Raw genomic sequence first — 21,664 nt, forward strand, 5'->3', positions numbered from 1 at the left:
CATGGGAGTGTTGTGGTAGACAGGAGAGAATTCCTTCAGAATCTAATAACACACTCAGTCATGACAGGAGGACATACAACAGGCTCTCTCAACTAGCTGCAGATTAGGTGCTGTTTTTTGACCTGCACTATTAGCTCACTTCAAATCCAGGTGAGCAATAAATCTGTTTTTGAGATTATATTTGGAAGAACTGAGCTCTGGGAGACATGCATTCACAAATAACCCCAGCAAATCAGAGTGATGTAGGAGAGTGTTTTTGGTGTAAAAATAATATTTGTTATCGCTCTGAGCTCCTATCACCAGTATTTTTTTCCAAAAGCATGCATATGCTGGGTGGAATTACACATTACAAAGGACACAAATGGATTTCAAACACATGCTTCCTTCATAATTCCTATATTGGGAGAATCAGTAGGTGAAAAAGATGCTTATCCTTTTCCCCACCTACCAAGTAAGGACAACTAGATGGTTGGGTGGGGTGGATATGGGTGTGTGTGTGTGTGTGTATGTGTGTGTTAAGCAATCCTCCCATGCACCAACATTGCTACACAAGGGTCAACAAGGGATAGATGAATGGGTCAGTTTCAGTTTTCTCCATTTCTTGATTTTCCTGTTTTGAATTCAGTTATTCATATTTCCACATCAGTTTGCAAATTATTTTTTAAGTCCTTGTGGAAATCCACCAGCATTTTAGTGCAAAATTCTTATATACATTTTTTTTTGAATGAACTTTTGACTAATGCACATGCATTCTAGATTATTTATCTAGTGGTGGTCATGTTATTGAAGCGATGTGAATGTTCTCCACCAATGAATGCAACACTGACATCCACAGCTTAAAGGACTGCCGCATCCACCCTATTCTCTTCCACATCAAGAGGGAGCCATTGCCCATGAAAAAACCTGGGTATCAGGAACAATTCTTCCCTCCATATGCCATCAGACCCATGAGTCAGTGGAGGGAACAGGAGGAACTTCAAGCTTCAACATCACCGTCCAATGATGCTACCAAGGACAAGTGAAACTACTTAGGAGTGACATCGTTTTTGCAATGAGTGCCTGAAACTCATTGGACATGGGAGGATCCCCCCCCCCCTTTTCCTTTAAAACAGTTCCAGATTTGTCCTTTTTGACTGACTGCCCTCCTAATAAGCCTCTGTTTTATAATTTTCTCCTGCTTGCTGTTTTTTGCACCTAGTTGAGTCTTTGGTTTGCCCAGTCTGCTGATTACCAGCCATACCCTGAAACCATAGCAATTGCAGCTCTGGCTCTAGTTTTCAACTTGGACTATAGTCTCTGGCCTTGTTCATTACCTCAGCCTCTACATCACCTGCAGTCTTATCAGTCCATGGAACCCAAGATAGATAGATAATATTTATTACGGCCATAGGCCCATACAGGTAAAAACAACACATAAGTGACAGTTTGTGCCGTGGGGAAAAGAAAAAAAAACAGTCGCTAAAACACCACTATAACAATAAAATACTATAAGATGGAAAGGCATGCTACGCCTTAATTAGCTTGTAGCGCTCCTTGGCGTCGCTTTTGGGAGAGGACAGCGACCAGGAACCTAGCCACTTTCAGGGTCGTGTGGGAATCCTTATCCTGCAAGATTTGGGCAAGGTGGAATTTTGGTGGAACCCAACCCTTCCAGCAGTCTAAACTGGTCATCAACGCACACAATGGAAGTGCAGGCCCTGAAACAAACAGCTGTCATAAACCACAGGGGTTTAAGAAACCTTTGTTGTTGTTGAATTCAGTGTTTTGTTTTTAAGGAAATTTGTGTTGTGTGTTCTGACCACCACCAAGAATTCTTGAAGTCTGAGCTTGATGATCAATACCACAAAATGAAGGGGGAAATGTAAAAGGAAAGGGGAAACAGAAATATTTCCGGTGGAAAGAAGAAAATCTATTTCCCAAGTTATTAAATAGTGTCTCTCAACAGTGGGGGCCCAACAGCCACAGCTGCAAATATTTAGCATAATATGCTAAACTGCTTCCCTGCTATCTTGTGGGACATCTTTGGGAGAAGAAAAGACTAAGGAGTAAACCCTATGCAAATCCAGAGTGAAGTCCTTAAGACGGTTGGATGACATCTTGTACACCTCCTGCAGCCAAGCTGTGGCAAATGTATTGCTTTCCTTTTCTTTGGAAGACATCAGCGAGACCGGGATGGGGGGTGGGGCTCATGTTATCTGAGGAGCTCAGTAAACACTGCCCAGGCTTGTGCACCATGGAAGGTCACTTTGGTGCTGCAAACACAGCAAAAACAACATGGCAGCAGTTGCAAGTTACCAGTTTCTGCAGCCACAGCAGGCGCTGTGACTCTCCATTGGTTTGACTTCACCCCTGGAGGTGCACACCATTGTCTCTTGAGACAGACAGATGCCAACCATGCAAGGATAAATTTCAATATACCATTATAAATAGGATTTATTATACTTTACAGATCAGAGAGCCAAATGAACATTTCCTTTCAAAAGAGCCAGATAGCAAACATGTGAAGGGAACTTGAGGTAAATGTCCTTGTTGACAATCTACAGTTTGACAGGTGAGAAAGTAGGATCACATTGCAAGCCTGTTTAAAGTACAGTTACATCAGATATACAGTAGCATGTGAGATTTCCAGTTTTGCAGCCTACTTAATGGATCCTCAATAGCTTTTAAAATTTCAATTAAATGTTAAGCATACTGTGTTGTAGTGTTGTTGTTTTATGCAAGCATACATAAAGTCCATCACCCGCATCCAGTGCTATGTTTACGTGGGAACTCAAATATCCACCATGGATTGCCAGTTTATTTCCCTGGAGCAGCTAGTGAGAACCTTTGGATCTCCAGATGCTGCCAAACTACAACTCCCATCAGTGACAGGTATGATGGAAGTTGCACTTCAGCAATATCAGGAGAGCCAAAACTTTCTCACCCGTGCTCTGGAGAATCAGAACCAGGGGAAGCACCTTTACATGGGTTCAATCCTGCCAAAGATGGAGACTTTTAATACCCATTGATTTTGCTAGAAGAGAATCATCCAAGAAAACGAAAAACACCACTTAGTAAATATGTCTTAGGGTGGCAAATAATCTCAAAATAAAGCCATGCAGACTGTGTCAGAATAAATATACTCATTTGTGTGTGGGTTGTTGTTTTTTGTCCTACTTTGCTTGAAAAGTCACATGGAACATTGTAAAAGCCAAGTGAAACTTAGTATTATTATGAATGAAATTTATATACCGCCCTATACCTGAAGGTCTCAGGGCAGTTCACATTGTTTACCACTGTGCAGATAACAGGACCCAAGAAAGAGTAAGAACAGGTCTACTGGTGTGTAAATTCTGAAATGAAAAGTGACTGTGGGACTAGATCTATACACTCTTGGAGGAAATTGATTTTATAGTTCCATTTCAGTTGGGGTTTAAGCCTGGTTTTGGCACAGAAACTGTGTTGGTCGCCCTGTCTGATGACCTCTGTAGGGAGAGAGACAAGGGAAATGTTAATTGACCTCGACCTCTCAGAGGTTTTTGATACCATCAACCATAGTACCCCTCTGGAGTGGCTGTTCTGAGTTAGAGGTGGGTGGCACCACTTTGTGGTGCTTCTGGTACTACTCGGATGGTTGTTTCCAGAGGGTGATGCTTGGGGAGTGTTCTTCAGCCCCATAGAGCTTTCAATGTGGGATTTTATCACCTATGCTGTTTAACAACTACATGAAACCGCTGAGTGAGGTCAGTCGGAGGTTTGGTGTACATTGTCAATAATATGCTGATGAAACACAGCTTTTCTTCTCCAGGTGTGGCAGTGGATATGCTGGGCATTGTCTTGCCTCTGTAATGGACTGAATGAGAACCAACAAATGGAGCTCAACCCAGAGAAGAGTGAAGCACTGTTAGTGGGTGGGTCCCTAGACTTAATCAATGGGATTTGCCCTGCTCTCGATGGGGTTACATTCCCTCTGAAAGAGCAGGTATATAGCTTGGGTGGGGGGACTTCTGAGTCCTTTGCTGTTAGCTTGAGGCTCAGGTGGCCTTGATGGCACAGAATGCCTTCCATCAGTTTTAGCTGGTAGCCCAGCTTGACTGTACTGACAGTCAACTGATTTCTGGGCCTGATTTGAAGTGCTGGTTTTGACCTATAAAGCCTTACAAACGGCTCTCCCCATATGAACAACGCAAACCCTGTGATCATCATTTGAAGCCCATTGGGTGCCTCCTCTACAAGAGGCCTGGAGAGCAGCAACATGAGAATGGGCCTTTTCTGTAGTGGCTCCTCATCTGCTGAATGCACTCCACAGCAACGTCTGCCAGGCACCTTCATTACATAATTTTAGGCACCACCTGAAAGCATTTCTCTATACTCAGGACTTTGGCTGATCAAATATTCTATGGCCTTTTAAATGAGATTTTGGGAGGGGAGTTATTGGTGTGTTTTTGTTTCATTATGCATTTTATGGTCTTATTTTGTATTTTTATGCTGTGAACCTTCCAAGGCTCTTTGGATGTTGGGCCGTAAACAAATTTATTTATTTATTTATCTATTTTTAAATTCAACTCTGAATATATGAAAGGAAGAGTACATGCTTAACATTTACTTTTTAAAATCAATGTGTGTTAAGAGTGCTTAACTCTGGCAGGATTACTGCACTCAACATGTTGTAGAAAGAAATGTGACTGAGAGTAGCACTCAGCTTTTGCTGTGCATTGACTTGTCCAAAAAATCAATGTGGGCTCCAGGCAAATATAAAAGATTTAAATTTTATGGAGCTTATGCATTTCTTTTTTTCAAGAGACACGTGTTTAAAATGTGGAAGCACGTGGCACTTCTACATTTGCTTTTCTTGTGCAAAAGTGCTTCCCGTGGAGCAATTTCTTGTTGATCTAGGCGCACAATTAATATGTGATTGGGACAGATACCTCTTCCCCCTTCCCCTGCCATCTAGCTATCCAATTTTATATTAGCATTCATACAACGACAAAAAAAATCCAGTTCTTTTTTTCCTTTTTACTCCTTCCCCCTTTTTTAAAAGCACTGAGTGCAATCCAGTAGGAATATTGTTCAAAACATTTGAAGATAATAGAACCATTTCTGTGCTCTTGTAGAATCCTACTTTTCAGTGGGATATCCACAGTCAAAGTTCTAGGTGGACTGTGCTCAATGAATCCTGCACCAATCCAAACACTGTTACATGAAGTGTACATTCTTTTACATTATTGCCCAAGGATGATACAATGCAACACATTAATGCAACACATTAATGCAAACTGTGATAGGCATAGTACACATTTTAAACATGTAATAAGCAACAACCAAAAAATGAAAATGTTACATCTTATGCTAACCAAAGATAAATTCAGTGATCTTGCCAAATTGCCTAAAAAGGCAGCCATTTTAATGCTAGGCAGCAGTATTATTATTTATTTGTACTAGTGGTAGTTAAGGTTTTGATTTATTTATTTTTTTAAATCACACTAAATGCAAGACCTTTTGCTTAAATATTGGGGAAGGGCGTGCCATCTAAATTGTGCCTAAGTAGGTACTCTTAAAAATGCTAGCCAGCATAATATAAAATAAGCTTTCATCGAAAAGCTTAACAGTTAGAATAATAAAAAAAAGAATGAGAGAGGCTGGCTACAAGTGTATACTATACATATATCTATACGGAATTGCAAGTACGAGGTACACCCTCTCTTGGGTCCAGTTCATACAACATGCAGCACAATCCTATGCATGTTTACTCAGATGTAAGTCCTATTGAAATCAATGGGACTTACTTCCCATTCCACATGTTTAGGCTTGGAGGCCTAGTGGACCTATGATAGAGGAGCAGATATACAACTCTCCCCCACCCCATGGATGCAACATGTGGAGGTGGGTGTTCCATGTACAGCAAGGGTACCCATTGTGGTGGACTATAACTCCCATCATCCTTGACCATTGACGCTACTGGCTGGAGCTGATGGGAATTGGAGTCCAGCAATATTTGGAGGTCCCCATGTTTCCTACCCCTGCTGCACATGGAACCGTCCGTCACATTCTCCATGATGTGTGTCATGGAGAAAATGCATTAGCAGCTGACTTTCCACCATGCTGAGGATTGATAGCCTGTTAAGCCAGTGGAAAGAGCCATTTGGCATTTTAAGATCGACAAAGCACTGTAAAATGCTCATATCTGGCTATCCTGCATAGCGGAAAAAAGTATTTCTTACAACAACCCCCCTCCCCCCCCACCCAAAAAAATAAAAAATAAACCAACAATAATTTCTCATTCTGGAGCATATGAGACAAAGCATTTTACCATGAAATGCAGGGAGTATAGATAATTTTACTTTGTCTTTCTTTCTTTTTTGGGATGTATATGCCTAAAAGTTATTGCTCCTTTATCATCATGTATATGGGAGAGAAGGCATAAGGTGGGATTGGGGAACCTGTGGCTATTCGGTGTTGCTGGACTATGCAACCCACCATCCCTAACCACTGGGCATGCTGGGTGGGGCTGATGGGAGTTGCAGTCCAGCAACACCTGGAAAGGAACAGGTTCCCCATCCCTGCTATAAGGGAGGGGAGCATGGACAACATATATCCTCAGCATAAATAAGTTAAGGGCATTAGTCCGTTAAGGACAAAGTGGCTATCAGCAACATAAGAGAATAAAAAGATTTATCTTATATAGTTACCACCATTCACACCCAGTGATGGTTAATATCACTTATTTTGCCTTAGGGAAAACCCCTACATTATCGAACACTTATAGCACAATGTTCTCAAGTCTCTCTTTGTCTTTCTTTTCTTTCCTTTTCTGTCTTAGTGTTCTTGCCCTGAATACCTTTCAGTAGGGCAGCTTGAACAGTTCACCGCCACTTCGAAAACCCCTCTGGAGATCAGACGATAAAATTCTTCAGCAATCAGGGAGAGAGGACAAAGGGCTTTCTCGTGCTATTCCCATATTTCCATGTTTGCTGGCTTAACATCATTGTGTATACGACTTCAGTACTTAACAGCTGATGCGAAGACGTTCAGAGCTGGCAAACAGAGAAACAGCATGAGAAAAGCCCCTGCCTTCATCATCACATCTCCAACCCTACCTTAAAAGTTGGCCTGGCAGCTATCAACTAGCTTAATACTGTCATGGGGATGGGGAGGGGCTTGGGAGATTTTACTATTTTTAGATTTAGATAGGCAATTCAGATTTAAAGCATTCATATGGGAGATGCAGGCTTGGGGAACCTGTGCCCCCCACTCAGATGTGGTTGGGCACCAATTCCTATCAGTCCCTCCCAGCGTGGTCAATAGTAAGGAATTATGGGAGTTGTGTTCCTATAATATCAGGATGACAACTGATTTCCCATCCCTGATTTACAGGATGCTTGCTGTTTATCTGGATATAACAGCTATCCCTCCAAGCTGCCCTACTAAGAGACATATCAGGATCTATATAAAGGATAGATTTGCTAAGTAGCCAGCATGGTGCTCTCTAGATGTTGCTGAATTCCAGACCTCAGCCCCAGTCAGTGTGGGCAGCTGTCAGGAATGGTGAAAGATGCATTTCAATATCAAGGGAGCAACACATTAGCCAATGCCTGCAAGGGGTCATTCCCTGGAGACTTTAGTTATATATTCTGTGAAGGTGGAGGGGGTGGGGAAGGGGTGCTAACTAAGCATTGCATTAAAGGACTCTTGACACATTCATCAAACTACAATTCCCAGGATTCTTTGGGGAAAGACATGACTAGCAAATGGCTTTAAATCAACATAAGATCATAGTACATACATGCCCTTAGTGGAGATACATTACTTATTACAATGCAACTCTTCTGCCAAAATATGTGGTACAGCAGGCTTCAGGCCTTGTAAATGTATATAATTATAAAATGTCATGCACTCAAGGGACTCACTGCAACATATTTTAACCCCCCCATTTTGTTAGAATTTTCTGAAATTGAGGAAGGTCTGTACAAATAAAAACAGAGGACATCCACGTCCCTCCCTCCTACCCACCAACCGTGCATTGTCATCGTGTTTAAGAACTTGTTTTTAGATTCCTGATATCAAGATAGCATATGTTCAAAATATTGTGAGAAAATAATATTGGGAAAGATGGAATATGGGAAGAAAGAAGACTGAAACAAAGCAGAGCAATTAACATAAAATATCCTAACTAAATCGTCATGATCTCACTGTAAAGTGCAATAGTAAAGAATGGTCAAAAGTATGCATGAAAGCAGGGCTGGAGAAAATCAATGCAGAGTAATGGCAAAGGAGTCAAACACACAAAGGTCCTGTTCCTACAGCAAGCATAGTTAAATTTTCCAAAGTGCATCAGTGCAAAAATGCTAACTTTTGGACCCAGTTTGCATATGTAAAATTGGCTGGCTTGATTTTCAGTGCAACCCATACCATATAAGAATGGATACAGCCTGCTGGAATGCCAACAAACCAAACTGGGGAACTCAAGCAGCAGTTCTGCATGTGCAAATTCAGCTTTACCTGAAATGGTAAATGAATTGATACCAAAGGCACACACACTTAGTGGTCGCATATGTTAAGAGGTGCAGAACAGAAAAAGTGAACTCTCAACTTTAAAATGTTTTTCAACTTGCACTGAGTCACCCTGAGTACTGTAGTTATGTAGGAAGGGTGTGACACAAACACTCGTAAATAAACCTTAAATATTTTTCTTCCTCTTTTTACTAATTTGCTTGGATTTAATGCAAGAAAAAGTACCGTATTTTTCGCTCTATAAGACGCACCAGACCACAAGACGCACCTAGTTTTTGGAGGAGGAAACCAAGAAAAAAAATATTCTGAATCTCAGAAGCCAGAACAACAAGAGGGATTGCTGCGCAGTGAAAGCAGCAATCCCTCTTGCTGTTCTGGCTTCTGGGATAGCTGTGCAGCCTGCATCCACTCCATAAGACGCACACACATTTCCCCTTACTTTTTAGGAGGGGAAAACTGAATCTTATAGAGCAAAAAATACGGTAAGTGGCAACTTCAGAGGAGGGCCAGGCTCAGAACTGCATTCAGCTTAGATGCAGACAATCTATCCTAGATAGTGCCGGGACATCAGACCCTCCAACATTCCTCAGATGAAAATGGGGACACTTCTCACACACCCCCAACTGAACCTCCTTGACCTCCATTCCCCCCCCCCCAAAGCATTTCCTATTGGAAGAAGGGTAAGCCCCATCACCACCACACCAGTGGGACACAGCACACGTGCCGGAAAGGCTTTAACAATTCTGGCACTGTCTCTGGAAAATCAGGACATTTGGAGGGTATGCCACACTAGTCTCTGGATAAGGTAGATTTACTCATCATTAAGCTGCCACAAACTCCTCAGGTTGAGGGAGGATGGAAGAAGTGTGCTAGTATATCTCTGAGTACCTGCAGCAGCTATTGGTTGCCCTGCCTCAGTAATGGATTGGATGAGAGCTAAAGAACTAAAGCTCAATCTAGATAAGACTGAGACACTGCTGGTGGGTGGTTACCTAGCATGGATGGCTGGGAGACTGTCTGTTCTTGATGAGGTTACATGCCTGAATCTGGTCCGCAATCACCTGTTCAAGAACCTTGCCCATGAAGGGGAGATAAGCAACTTGTTGGTAGTTGCTTAGATTTTCTTAATCAAGGGAGCGTTTCTTGAGGTTTTATCTTTAAGTATGCAGAGACAACGCCCTCCCACAAGGATGCATTAATCACCTCCCTGACCCAGCCAGCTGCCCCCCCCCCACTATTTTTAATCAGTCAAGAGGGACAAGGGTCCAGAGCACCTTGTCCATATCCACAACTGATCCAAGCATCTTGTCCATATTCTCGAGCCTTACTAACTGAAACTGTTGTCCAACACAACAGGACTAGAAAGTGCTCTGGACACCCCTTGAGAGTAATCCGCTGTAGCCACAGAATTAAGATCCTAGTGGATGCAAGCAATTTGGTCTTCAAAATGCTTTGCAAACACAGTGAGAAGCTACCATTAATCCCACCACCATTGATCCCACCACCTCCTTTAGGCCAGAATGTAAACGATGCTGCACTACCCAGAACAGTTCTGCCAGATGGCAGAGTGAGGATGCAATGGAGGCAGCAAAGTATGCCTTCCTTGCTGCCTTCACTACCATTAGGTAGGCTCCATGAAGAGCTCTCATCATTGTTCACTTGCATTCCACCAGATCTTTCCTCCACTCACATTCAAGCCATCTCCCAGCTCATTTCCTCGTTCTAAGCTCTGGGGTATAACACAAGCCCCCCCCCCCATGGGAGATGACCTGAGCCATTCAGATGTTCCAGAGGTAAGCCAGGGCTTTGGTAGGAGTGTCAGTCATATCAGGCAGGAAATCCCCCAGAGACATTTGGAAACCCATTGGATCCATCAGTCTCTAAGGACAGACTGTCCTCATATGTCCCCTACCTTGCAGAGGGGGAAAGGTGCTGAAAGCCTAAATCTCAACAGGAAGTGATCTGACCATGACAAGGGACTGGTGTCAATATTTGCAAATCACACGCTTCCTGTGCAACTGAGAAAACAAGCTCCATAGTGTAGCCTGTCATATGCATTGGGCCACTAATATGTTGGGACAGCCCATAGTCATCATGGCAGCCCAAAGACCTGAGCCACCCCAACACCAGTCACGTTGGCAGTGGATGTTGAAGTCCCCCAGAACCAGCAGTCTTTGAGTCCTCAATACAGTCGTACATTGGAAGTTGAATGAAATCCGTTCTGAAAGTCCGTTCGACTTCAAAACATTCAAAAACCAAATTGTGGCTTCTGATTGGCTGCAGGAAGCCCCTGAAGCCAATCAGAAGCTACAGAAGCCTCATCGGATGTTCAGGTTCCAAAAGAACATTTGCAAACAATAACAATCACTTCTGTGTTTGTGGCGTTCGTGAGCCAAAACGTCCGAGTTCCCGGGCGTTCAACAACCAAGGTACTGTCTCTGAGACCATCTCTGTCAACTCATGCAGGGAGACTGCTGAGGAGTGGAGTGAGTGACAAATCAGCAGAATCCCTAATTTGTCGCAGTTTCCCAGTGCCAGGAACTCTGTCCCACAGCTGGACAGAGAGCCTGGAGAGAGGGAGAATCTCTATAAACCAAAGAAACTCCCTCTCTCCAACTGTCATGGATTGGTTGGCCACAGAGGAATGGTGGGAGGAACCAGCTGGGGAACCACCAAGGGAAGAAGGCTCAGAGTCTAGAGAGTGATGGTGGGACAATGATGAGTGGTCAAAGGGAAAAGAGGGAGAAGACTGGGATGAGGAGGTGTCAGAAGCTAAAGAGGTAACAGGGCTTAGTGAGCTGGGAGAGTCCGTGGCAGAGAGCGGTCAAGAATCAGAGGCAGAAGTTGAAGCAGGGGAGAAAGGAAGCCAAGAGACAGAGATGAGTCTGGTTGGCAAAGAGTCATTGGTATATCACCCTCATCCTGTTACAAGCCCCTCTCCCCTCTGGTCTGCCAGAACCAGAAGAGGCATGGATGAGAGGCTGGTTGTATGCAGGTGCAGTCTCCAATTGCTTGAAAAAGCCTCTGGGTGTCAGGGACTTAGATGGCTTGAAGAGGTGGGGACTTTCAGTCTTGGCAACTGATTCATGGGGCCAGACCTACTAGGGATGAGTTGCTCTGCTCATTAAGCCTGAAACTTGACAAAGTATGTGGAGATTGTGTTTTTGCTAATAAAGTGTTAACACCAATTGTGAATGGTATGATTTACTGATGGCACACTCCTGTGACAATGACCCTCAAGACTGCCCTGATGCTGCACCAAGTACCGAGCTGGGCAGAAGAGGCATGCTCATTCACCCAGGTCTCAGTTATACAGGCTGAATCAGCCTCCTTGTTCATAATCAGATCAGAAAGGTCTTCCTCAGCCCTGGCATTCAGCAAAAGCAGCTGTAGAAGGGAGGACTGGCTGATAGCACAACCACAAGTTGGAGGAGGGGCTGGCACACAGCAGGCACCAACTGCCTGTGCCATGTGTCCCTTACACATCTTTCCCACAGTATCTCCTCCTGCTCTGGACCACTGTGACACCCCCCCCAGCTTTCTCCTGCTCCTCTCTTCCTAGACACATCCTACATCCTTTTATTTAAAACAAAAACAAACCCAAAATTTAAAACCCACAGATCAAAAGCCATTTACTTTAAACAGCTGGGGTAGTAAAGCCAGTAACAGAGTCCCCAAGAGGACCCCCTTAGACACTGCCCCAACCCATGAGTTTGTTCCAGCTTTTTGTAGCTGGATTACATCTGGGTCCTGCCCTCCCAGGTCAGATAAAAATACCCTCCCAAGCAGGGAGCAGGTCCTCATAATAAAATAATCCTGAAACTGATAACCAGTGGAGGTTAACACACATTTGGATGAGTAGGCAGGGAAGTAAGAAAGTATACCCTTCAGCCCTGTATTCATTACAGCTCAAAATGCCGTGAATCCCTTTTCTATACTGCTACTATGTTCAGTCTGAATGGTTGAGTTGGATCCGACTAAGGACCGCTTACCCCTGGTGTGCAGCGATTGCAGCCTCCTATGGACCACGGTTGCACTAGGAGCGGGGGGGGGGGGTGAGTGCTGGTTTCCTGTGCAGTTGAGTGGGGGACAACATTTCTTCCCCAACGGTCACACAGGCTTCTGGTCCTCCATCCAGGCAATCACAGGAGGCCCAAGAGGCGCAAGGGTTCAGAGTGAACCTGGGTAAAGCCGGAATGCACCTCCTGCCCTGGGTCTAGTTGGTGGTTAACTTCCCCACCCTCCCTTCATGTCTTGCCATGGTTCTGTTTGAGCATTAGTGAGCAGAAAGCAATTAGGACCTTGCAATGGAAGCACTGGGTCACCATATTTGGGGCCAGGGAGGAATTTGTCCTCCAGGCAAATTGGACCAGCTGAGAGATTTTGCCTTCTTCGTAGCAACTGTCACAACATGGGTGGGTAAGGCATTTGGTCAAGGTGGGCTGGGAGGTGAGCAGGACTCTCACCTCACGCTCCATTGGATGTGGGTACTTCATTAAAGGGCCAAAGGGAGGTACTTTGATCCTGGTGCCCAGACAGCGGTTGATTTCCCAGGATACTCTCCCCAAATGGTGATCTCAGAAGACACCCTGCTTTGATGAATGTCACAGGGTGATCCTTAAACTGAGATTAGCTCTGACTGAGAATCAAACAGCAGTTATGCTGGGTGATTCCAGATACACACCAATGCCTACTCCAAAACCTGCTTACATCTATAATCAATAATGTTGTAGCCTATTTTATTCCAAAGTGATGACTTCTTCTTCTTCTTCTTCTTCTTCTTCTTCTTCTTCTTCTTCTTCTTCTTCTTCTTCTTCCCTCCTCCCTGGTTAGCCCCCCCACAATAGCAGCCTTGCTGCACCCAGTCCTTTAATCTATATACCGTATTTTCCACCCCATAGGACGCCCGAGCTTCCCCTGACCCCAGCCCCCAGAACAGCCTGCTATCCGCAAGCCTAGGGAGCCGCACCGGTCTCCCCAGGCTTGCGGACAGCTGCGCGAAGCCTGGGCACACTCTTCAGCACGCCCGAGGTTTCGGAATGCAGGCAGCTCTGCGCCACCTTTGGGAGCCCGGCGCGGCTTCCCGCCAGGCTCCCGAGGGTTGCACAGAGCTGCACGGAGCCCGGGAGCGCAGGCAGCTCTGCGCAACCCTCCGAAGCCCGGCACGGCTTGGAGCCGGGCTCCCGAGGGTTGCGCAGAGCTGCGCAGAGCCCGGGAGGGCAGGCAGCTCTGTGCAACCCTCCGGAGGCCGGCACGGCTTGGCGCCGGGCTCCCGAGGGTTGCACAGAGCTTCCTGAAGCCTGGAGAGCGAGAGAGGTTGATGCGCACCGACCCCTCTCGCTCTCCAGGCTTCAGCGAAAGCCTGTATTCACCCCATAGGACGCACACACATTCCCCTTCATTTTTGGAGGGGAAAAAGTGTGTCCTATAGGGCGAAAAATACGGTATCTGGATTAAGGGAAATGATTCCAGGGCTGAATATAACCTTTGTTTCTGTTTCCCACATTTGTCATACAATAGTTGCAATTGTTAGTAATGTCTTAAAAGTAGAATGTCAAGTTTACTTTTAATAGCTTGGGAGTGGAAGGGATAGAGGAAGAGGAAATGGAATCTCTAAGTTCAATAATTTAAATCACCTTCTTCCAACCTGGTTGCATCCAGACATTTTGTGCTCCAGCTTCCACCAGCCCTAGCCAGCATGGCCAAGAATTAGGAATTATGGGTGCTGGAGCAATAGCACTCATAGGGCACCCAGTTAGGGAAGCAGCAACTCTCCATGGTCACAGGCAATAGGACTTTCCTATGATTAACTCTCTGGTCATTCAGCATAGCTTGGAGAAACCTCAGGACAGATGGTGTGAGAAGTCATTCCTTTCTCCTTCCTGAGCCCTGTACCAACCCAGGTGAGGTCTGAACATCACTACTGGGCTCTTGTTCCAGAACGCCTAGTGCGTAAAACAACATAACTCCTCTTGGGATGAGGAGAAGTTTGCAGAAGGTCCATAGCTAGATGGTAGAGCATCTGCTTTGCATGACGATACACCCAGGTCTAATCCCCAGTATGTCCAGGTAGGGCTGAAGTCTTCCCTGCCTGAAATCCTGTGGATTTTACTGACCTAGATGGACCACTGGTTTGACTCTGCATAAGGCAGCTTCCTACATTCCACATCATTTCATTGCATGTGCCACTTGTTCTGTTTGGAAACCGTCCAATATTCACATTCCCTTCATATATTTTCTGAGCCGTGATTGAATCTCACTCTGATTTGAATAAGCCCAAAGTTTCCTTTAGTGATTAAATATAACCAACCTGAGTCAGCAGGACAGCACTCAAAAATATTTCCATTCACAGACGCTGAGCATTTTTTTTAAAAAAGAAATTCGACTTAAAATAACAGTTCACTAAGCATCTCTCTGTGTCTTATATCACAGAAATTGTAACTACTGCTGAAGCTGTGCTTTAGGCATGAGAAAAAGATGAAGCCTTCCTTCAATCAACACCCATAAAAAGGTGTAGAAAAGTTTTAGGGAGGCGGGTATTTTAAGTTCCTTCCCCCTTAACTACATTGTCAGTTGCCCAAGAAGAAGCAAATGAAATTCAAAGACCCCATTCTCAACTGAGACAAGTCATTACAACACAACCGAAGTAATGGTCAATGGAGGGAAATGGGCAGCACACCTTTGCTGCTGCAACACTTCTTTTTTAAGAGAGTCTTTTTGTTTGATCAGCTCCTTGAAAGCCAGACAAGCATCACTGCAACAGTAAGCATATCCAGAGGTAGACTTAGGGCAACGTTGCACTGGGCAATGAGCTGCAGGGCATTGCAAGTACGATTGTGCAGAACAGAAGGTGAGAGGCGGGGGAGCGTGCTGAAATTCCAAAGACCAAAGTCCATCCCAGCGTATGCTGCTAGTATTACTGATAATACTGAAGTTTAAAATTATTATTTTAATGGAAACAATGCAGCTTTTTAGAATCACCATTTAGAGGTGTGCTTCTCGTGCACTCTCTTTATTAACTTAAAAAGCTAAACACTGTGTAGTTGCACTCTACCCAACCCCTTCTAACACATAAGCCTGGACTGTGCTTTAGCCAGTGACATGGGAGACTAAATTTACAGTGTAGTGTCTGTAAAAGCTGGGCAGCATTTGTAATGCCTCTGATATTATCTTTTCCTCCCCCTTTAACTTCAGGGCTGTTTCATGCTGTCAGTTGTGTCAGGTGCCCAGCTTTTAGGAACCAAGACAGCAGTGTATATTCCTAGCCTGGAAAAAGGCACTCAGTCCATTAAGGGGAGTTGAGGGGGGCAGCCTGCTTTCTTTTTCTTTTTTTGCTGAGAGACCTTGAGGTACGGCTCCAACCAAAGAAGTCTGCAATTCCAGACTCCATTAACATTAAGAACCACTTATCAGATCCTGCAAAGCTTTATTGCTTTCCACCTGGCCTAGATTGCTTAGATTCCCAAGCAAAGGAGGCTAGCGAGGACAGGCCCGTAACCTCTCTTTTGTTCTGCAGATCTAAGCTACTGCTATCCTCTATGCAAAGCGAGAAGTGCCACACTGCCATCTGCAGACAGGAATTACCTTCTAAATATGCTCATTCAGCAATCAAAATTTCCTGATAGCCAAGAGTCACTTCATTCTCATTTTCTTCCATTTAGTATTGATGGATCACAAACTGTTTACTTCTCAGTGCTTCAGCCGAGCATGAATGCTTAAGGTTTATATATTTATATATAAAGATTTAAAAGGCACAGCGAAATAAAAAGGAAGAAAAAGATAAAGCAAAAGGAAAGGAGAGAAGCAGAGAGAAAGGTGTAAGTGAGCAACTTGGCATTACCTGTCTGTTGTGGATGGAGCCTGGAGTCTTGAAACCTCCTTGACAGCTGCATTCAGAGACACTGTAAGGGTCTGAGCTGCTGGAGGAGCACTTAGAGAGTGAATCGCAGCCCACAACGAAGGTGTTATCCAGAGGCAGTTCCTGAATGACATGGTGCTTCTTCGGTGCCACTGGAGTCTCGGGTTTTATTTGGAAAGTGGGCTGTGGCGAGGCAGACTTGTAGTGCTTTGCTAAATCTGGGCTGTCAGGCTTAAAGGTTGTTGGTGTGGTGGCCCAGTTATATTTTCCCATAGTCTGTTCTTCCAGCTCCACGGGAATGTCCAGAGTGCCATTGATATGTTCATGGCCAGGATCATCAGGCTTAGATTCTTCGATGGTCACAAAGTTGAGAAGAAGGCTTTTGGGAGAGCGCTTCTTCTTCTTCTTCTTTTTCTTGATCTGACGGTTTTCTTGGTTTGGAGAAACCCACTCACCACTCTGCTTGCTTTTCTGGACAACCTTGTGCCTGGGTGTTTGACGGCATCGCACCAGGGCAGTCACAAAGATGACCAGTATTACTGTCATGGTACCAGCAATGATAGCAATTATGATCTTGACATAGTCGTTCGTCTGTGGAGTTATCTCACCATCCCCAACGTTTTGGCCAACTGGAGTTTCCATGTTTCGGCGCACTAACTCTTGGACATAGGATCCATTGGTGACAGTTTCATTCACAAATAAATGCACCAGTGCTATAGTATATAGTGACTCAGGCTGTCCTAAATCATTGACTTTGATAACCAGCCTGTGTAACCCATGATCTGCCGATATGACCTTCTCTTTCAAAGTAACATTGCCTGTTAACTGGTCAATCATAAACAATCCCCGTGAATTCCCACCAATAATGCTATAGCGAAGCTCTGCATTCATCCCTGTATCATTGTCAATGGCAAACACCTTTGTGACTACAGAGCCCGGGCTGGTGGTTATTGGAACCAAGTCATACGAGTAGTTAGATGAAGGCATGACAAAAACAGGCCTGTTGTCATTCACATCAACCACATTGATGGTCACCTTGGCAGTTGATGAGCGTTGCAGCCTCCCTCCATCCACAGCCTTCACCTGAAAGGTATAAGAACCTTGCTGCTCCCTGTCAAAGGTAATATTAGGCCGTATGACTCCAGTGAGAGGATCAATAATGAAATTATCTTTGCCATTCAATATAGACAAGGTCACGGCTGCGTTCTCTCCGGAGTCTGCGTCTGTCACAGTGATCAGCCCAACAGTGCCATACATGGGTAGGTTTTCTGGTACATAGAAATTATACTCATTATGGGTGAAGGCAGGGCTGTTGTCGTTCTGGTCCAAGACTGAAACTGTCACAGTAGCATTGGTCTGTAAGGGTGGCATCCCATTATCTTTCGCCAGCACAGTGAATGAGTATCTGTCCTGTTTTTCCCTGTCCAGCTTTCTCACTGCTGTCAGAATGCCTGTACGGCGGTCCAGGTTGAAGATGGGTGGTGCGTCCAAGCCCAGCATGTAGCTGATTTCAGCATTGCGCCCACTATCTGCATCTGTAGCACTAATCTTGGTCAGCTGGGTGCCAGGAGCATTATTCTCAGGGATAGACAGTCCAATGACAGGCTGCGTGAACACTGGTGCATTGTCATTCTCATCCTTGATTTTGATGAGCAACATTGCAGACTGGTTCAAAGGTGGTTTCCCTGAATCAGAAGCCACTATTTTAATGGCATATTCCCGGGTGGCCTCGTAGTCGAGGAATGTGGCTGTCTCCAGCAGAAACTGATTATCAAACACAGGCTTTAACCTGAATGGCACATCGTGGTCAGTGTAGCAGGTAACTTTGCCGTTAAGCTCAGAATCCTTATCCATTACAGTAATCAGGGCAATTTTAGTATTGAGTGGTGCTTTCTCTGACAAAAGCACAGTCCCATTCACCGGGTTGATAATGTACCTTGTGTCTATTGATGGGATGTTATCATTAATGTCTGTGACATTCACTGTCACTGTTGCTCTTGAAGGTGTTGAACTGCCATCGCTTGCTAAGACTGTTAACTTGTGTACTGGAGATTCCTCCCGGTCCAGTGGTTCCTTGATGGTGATGAGACCTGTGGTGTTATCAATGGCAAACAGCCTTTTGGCCAAGGTGGTGATTTGGCTGCTAAAATAGAAGTGGATCTGGGCATTTGAGCCCAGATCGGCATCAGTAGCATGAAGCTGAGAGACAGAGGTGCCTACAGGGGCACTTTCAGGAACACTGACTTCAATATCATTCTCCTTGAACACTGGGCGGTTGTCATTCACATCAGTGACTGTTACTTGGAGAATAGCAGTGCTGGATCGTGGAGGGTTGCCGCCATCTTCCACTTTAATTTTCATCACATAGGTATCCTTCTGCTCCCTGTCAAGGACCTGCTGTACAATCAACTGGGGCCACTTGTCCCCCTCCGGCGTCTCAATTATATCAAGTCCAAATACATTTTGACCCTAGAAGCCAGGAAAAAAAAGATACAGAGGGGTACATTATTACATAGATCTGCTATTAGCTGGACATACCTGAACAATATTAATGTGCATCCATCAGTTTATGGCTCTTCTAGTCCTTTAAGTTGGAATTAATGTGAAATACTTTGATGCTTTGCCATGTCAACAAATGAACAGTGCAATTCTAAACATATATTTATTTATTTATTTATTTATAAAATATGTGTATACCACAATTTCAGAGTTGTGAAAAAACCAGAGTTGTTGACATCAATTATAATACAATCAGAATCACACAAGAAATAAAATAGATTACCAGCTGAGTATTGCAAAAATGCTTCTCTTAATCATTTGCATAACTCCGCAGCAAAGAAAAGTTTTCAGCAAATGTTTAGAATAGAAGGTGCTTGCTGAATCTCATTTGTAAGAGCATTCTCCAAGAGAGGGCCAATAACAATGAAGGCTCAGTTTTGTCTTGATGTCAAATGAGCCTTACCAACTCAATATATTGACTTCTGAGTAAAAAAATCACTGAAATCCTATGAAGAAAATCTGGTTAGGGTTTGCTATAAAGCACAACAACACTTTTATGCCATGTTGAGTTAAACCAGTGACTGGCTATTGGGTTTAGGTATCCATGATTATCCCATCAGACAAACTGCTTACATGATGAATGTGTATTCAGTCATGAGTCACAAGTGGGCCTGAGGTTGTGTGATCACCCTGCTTTGAACTGGCATGGTGATTCAACAAAGAATAAAGTTCAAAAGAATCTCCACCTTCCAACATGCTTAATAGCCTGACATTCATCGTGGCATTTCTGATGTTGGAAGTTTGCAGAGACTGGCAATCTGGTTTGTTGACAGTGACTGAGGAACATCATAAACAACAACAACAACAACAACAACATCAGTATCATAGTTAATGGTAAACAGCCAACAGAATGCATGGGCTAAGACATATTTATGCAATAAGAGATTGTGCACATAATCTAGACCAGCCTCACCCAACCTGGTGCCCTACAGATGTTTTGGACTACAATTCCCATCAGCCTATGTTGGTATGGCCAACAGTCAGGGATGATTGTAACCCACTAGCTTGGGGAGGGCTGATCTAGACCAGTGGTCTTCACCTGGCGGGTCACAGCCTGATCTAAGGTGGGTCTCAACAGGAACACTACCACCATGCAAATATAGAGCAAAAGATTTAAGAAATGAATCCGCAAATACATGCTTGTGTTAAAACTAGGTCATGGGTCCAAAAAGGCTGAAGATACCTGATCTGGAAAATCCTGAATTGTGTCACATTCCCTCTTTTAAGTTGCAATTGGCCAACAGGGCTGCATCAATCGAAGTCAAGAAGGAAACCTGGCTCTAAAACATTTGGGGGTAATATCTTTTGTCTATAAGAATATTTAGTTAAATACAGAACAATGTACCTTCCTTGTGCATTTCTACCACTTGGCCCCCAGTATTTGGAGAAGTGTGTCTTCTGTTCACAGCTTAAATGTTTAATGCAGTAAATTCCTGATTGCTCATGATGCTGCATAGAGTGTAGCACAGATCTAAGTATTGTAGCAGGTGAACAGAAATTATAAAAGAGGAATTTATTTTCTTTCGTTGCTGGACAGGGCATTGTAGTCCTCTGACATAGTGGAAGAAAAGCTGTGCCATATTAGAAAACACATTATCCCCTAATTTAAGGTGATTTACCAGGTCAGTTAATGTGCTAACTACAGATACCTGTGATGTTTGCACATGAAGGCTTCTTACCTAAAAGCACCAGGCTTTCATTTGACAGCTGTGCAGCAAAAAACAAAACAACAACAAAACAAACCCCCACCCTCAGAATGGGAACCCCATAATTACTGCATTGACATCTGGCTCCCAGCAAGCTCGCTGGTCTGCATAAGCTCAGCGTCCATATATATATATATATATATATATATATATATATATATATGCAGGTTTTGGTGTCCTCGGGTGTCTTCCCGTGTAAAAGTTGGGGTGTCTAGGCGACGTTTCGACGAGGTCTCACTCGTCATCTTCAGGCTGGTGCTTTCGGCTTCTTGTTACTGGAACAGAGCAGGATCTCAGTGTTTGAGTTCCTATAAATACTGTTGAGGAGGTGTGGTGTATAGCCTCCAATGTTCTGGGCCGAGAGGAAGTTCCCAGGCTAGTGTGCCTTTTCTTCTTTTGTTCCTTAATTGCTTGAGGGATATCTTGAGTGATTTCTTGAGTGATATCCTGAGTACCACTTAGGTGGGTCATTAGGTGTGGATTAGTTGCTAAAGCCTTTGTGTCTTGACCTCTTGAACTTTGTGAAGAGTTTTTCTGAGAAGATGGCTGTACTGCATTTAGTTGTGCTCTGGCTTGGCTTCGGGTATAGGGGCGAGCTGTGGTTTTGTGGCCTGTGCCAGCCAGATCTGTGTAGGGATTGCAGGGGGGTGCAGCATCCGGAGGTGCCACCATGGTTTGGCTACTGGATGGTGTCTGTAATTTATCTGTGGAGAGGGTCTGGGTTTGGGTCTGGTGTGGTTGATTGGTGATGGCGTTCTGTGTGCCTCTGGATCTGGTGTCAGTTTTTGTGGGGAGGGCTAATTTCCAGATGTCTGGCAAGCGGGATGTGTCGTCACGCTTGTTCATGTTGTGAGGGTGTTTCTCTATCTCGATGGCTTCCATGATTATTCTTTTGTGGTGATGTTCCATGTTAGAGAGCAATTTGGAATCTGCAAAATTAATTTCGTGTCCTGTTTCTTTCATGTGTTGGAAAAGAGAGGAAGTTTTTTCTTCTTTTTTGACGGCATTCTTGTGTTCTGCGATACGTGCATTTATTCGTCTGTTTGTTTGT

The 21,664-nt window shown here is 44.2% G+C and overlaps 1 protein-coding gene across 4 annotated transcripts in view; it reads right to left on the reverse strand.

Annotated features, from left to right (window-relative positions):
* The window catches only part of PCDH11X (protocadherin 11 X-linked), a 738,698-nt gene that overhangs the window by 548,288 nt on the left and 168,746 nt on the right, over positions 1–21,664 (reverse strand). For 3 of the 4 annotated variants that reach the window (XM_077922718.1, XM_077922719.1, XM_028714630.2), the window contains one exon: positions 16,331–18,817. In XM_077922718.1, the coding sequence (XP_077778844.1) occupies positions 16,331–18,817 (2,487 nt within the window). Of the gene's footprint in view, positions 1–2,407; positions 7,014–16,330; positions 18,818–21,664 lie in introns of those variants that run through there. The other variant, XM_028714631.2, reaches the window with a different exon arrangement.

Source organism: Podarcis muralis, chromosome Z (genome assembly GCF_964188315.1).
Source record: "Podarcis muralis chromosome Z, rPodMur119.hap1.1, whole genome shotgun sequence".
NCBI classification, from domain to species: domain Eukaryota; kingdom Metazoa; phylum Chordata; class Lepidosauria; order Squamata; family Lacertidae; genus Podarcis; species Podarcis muralis.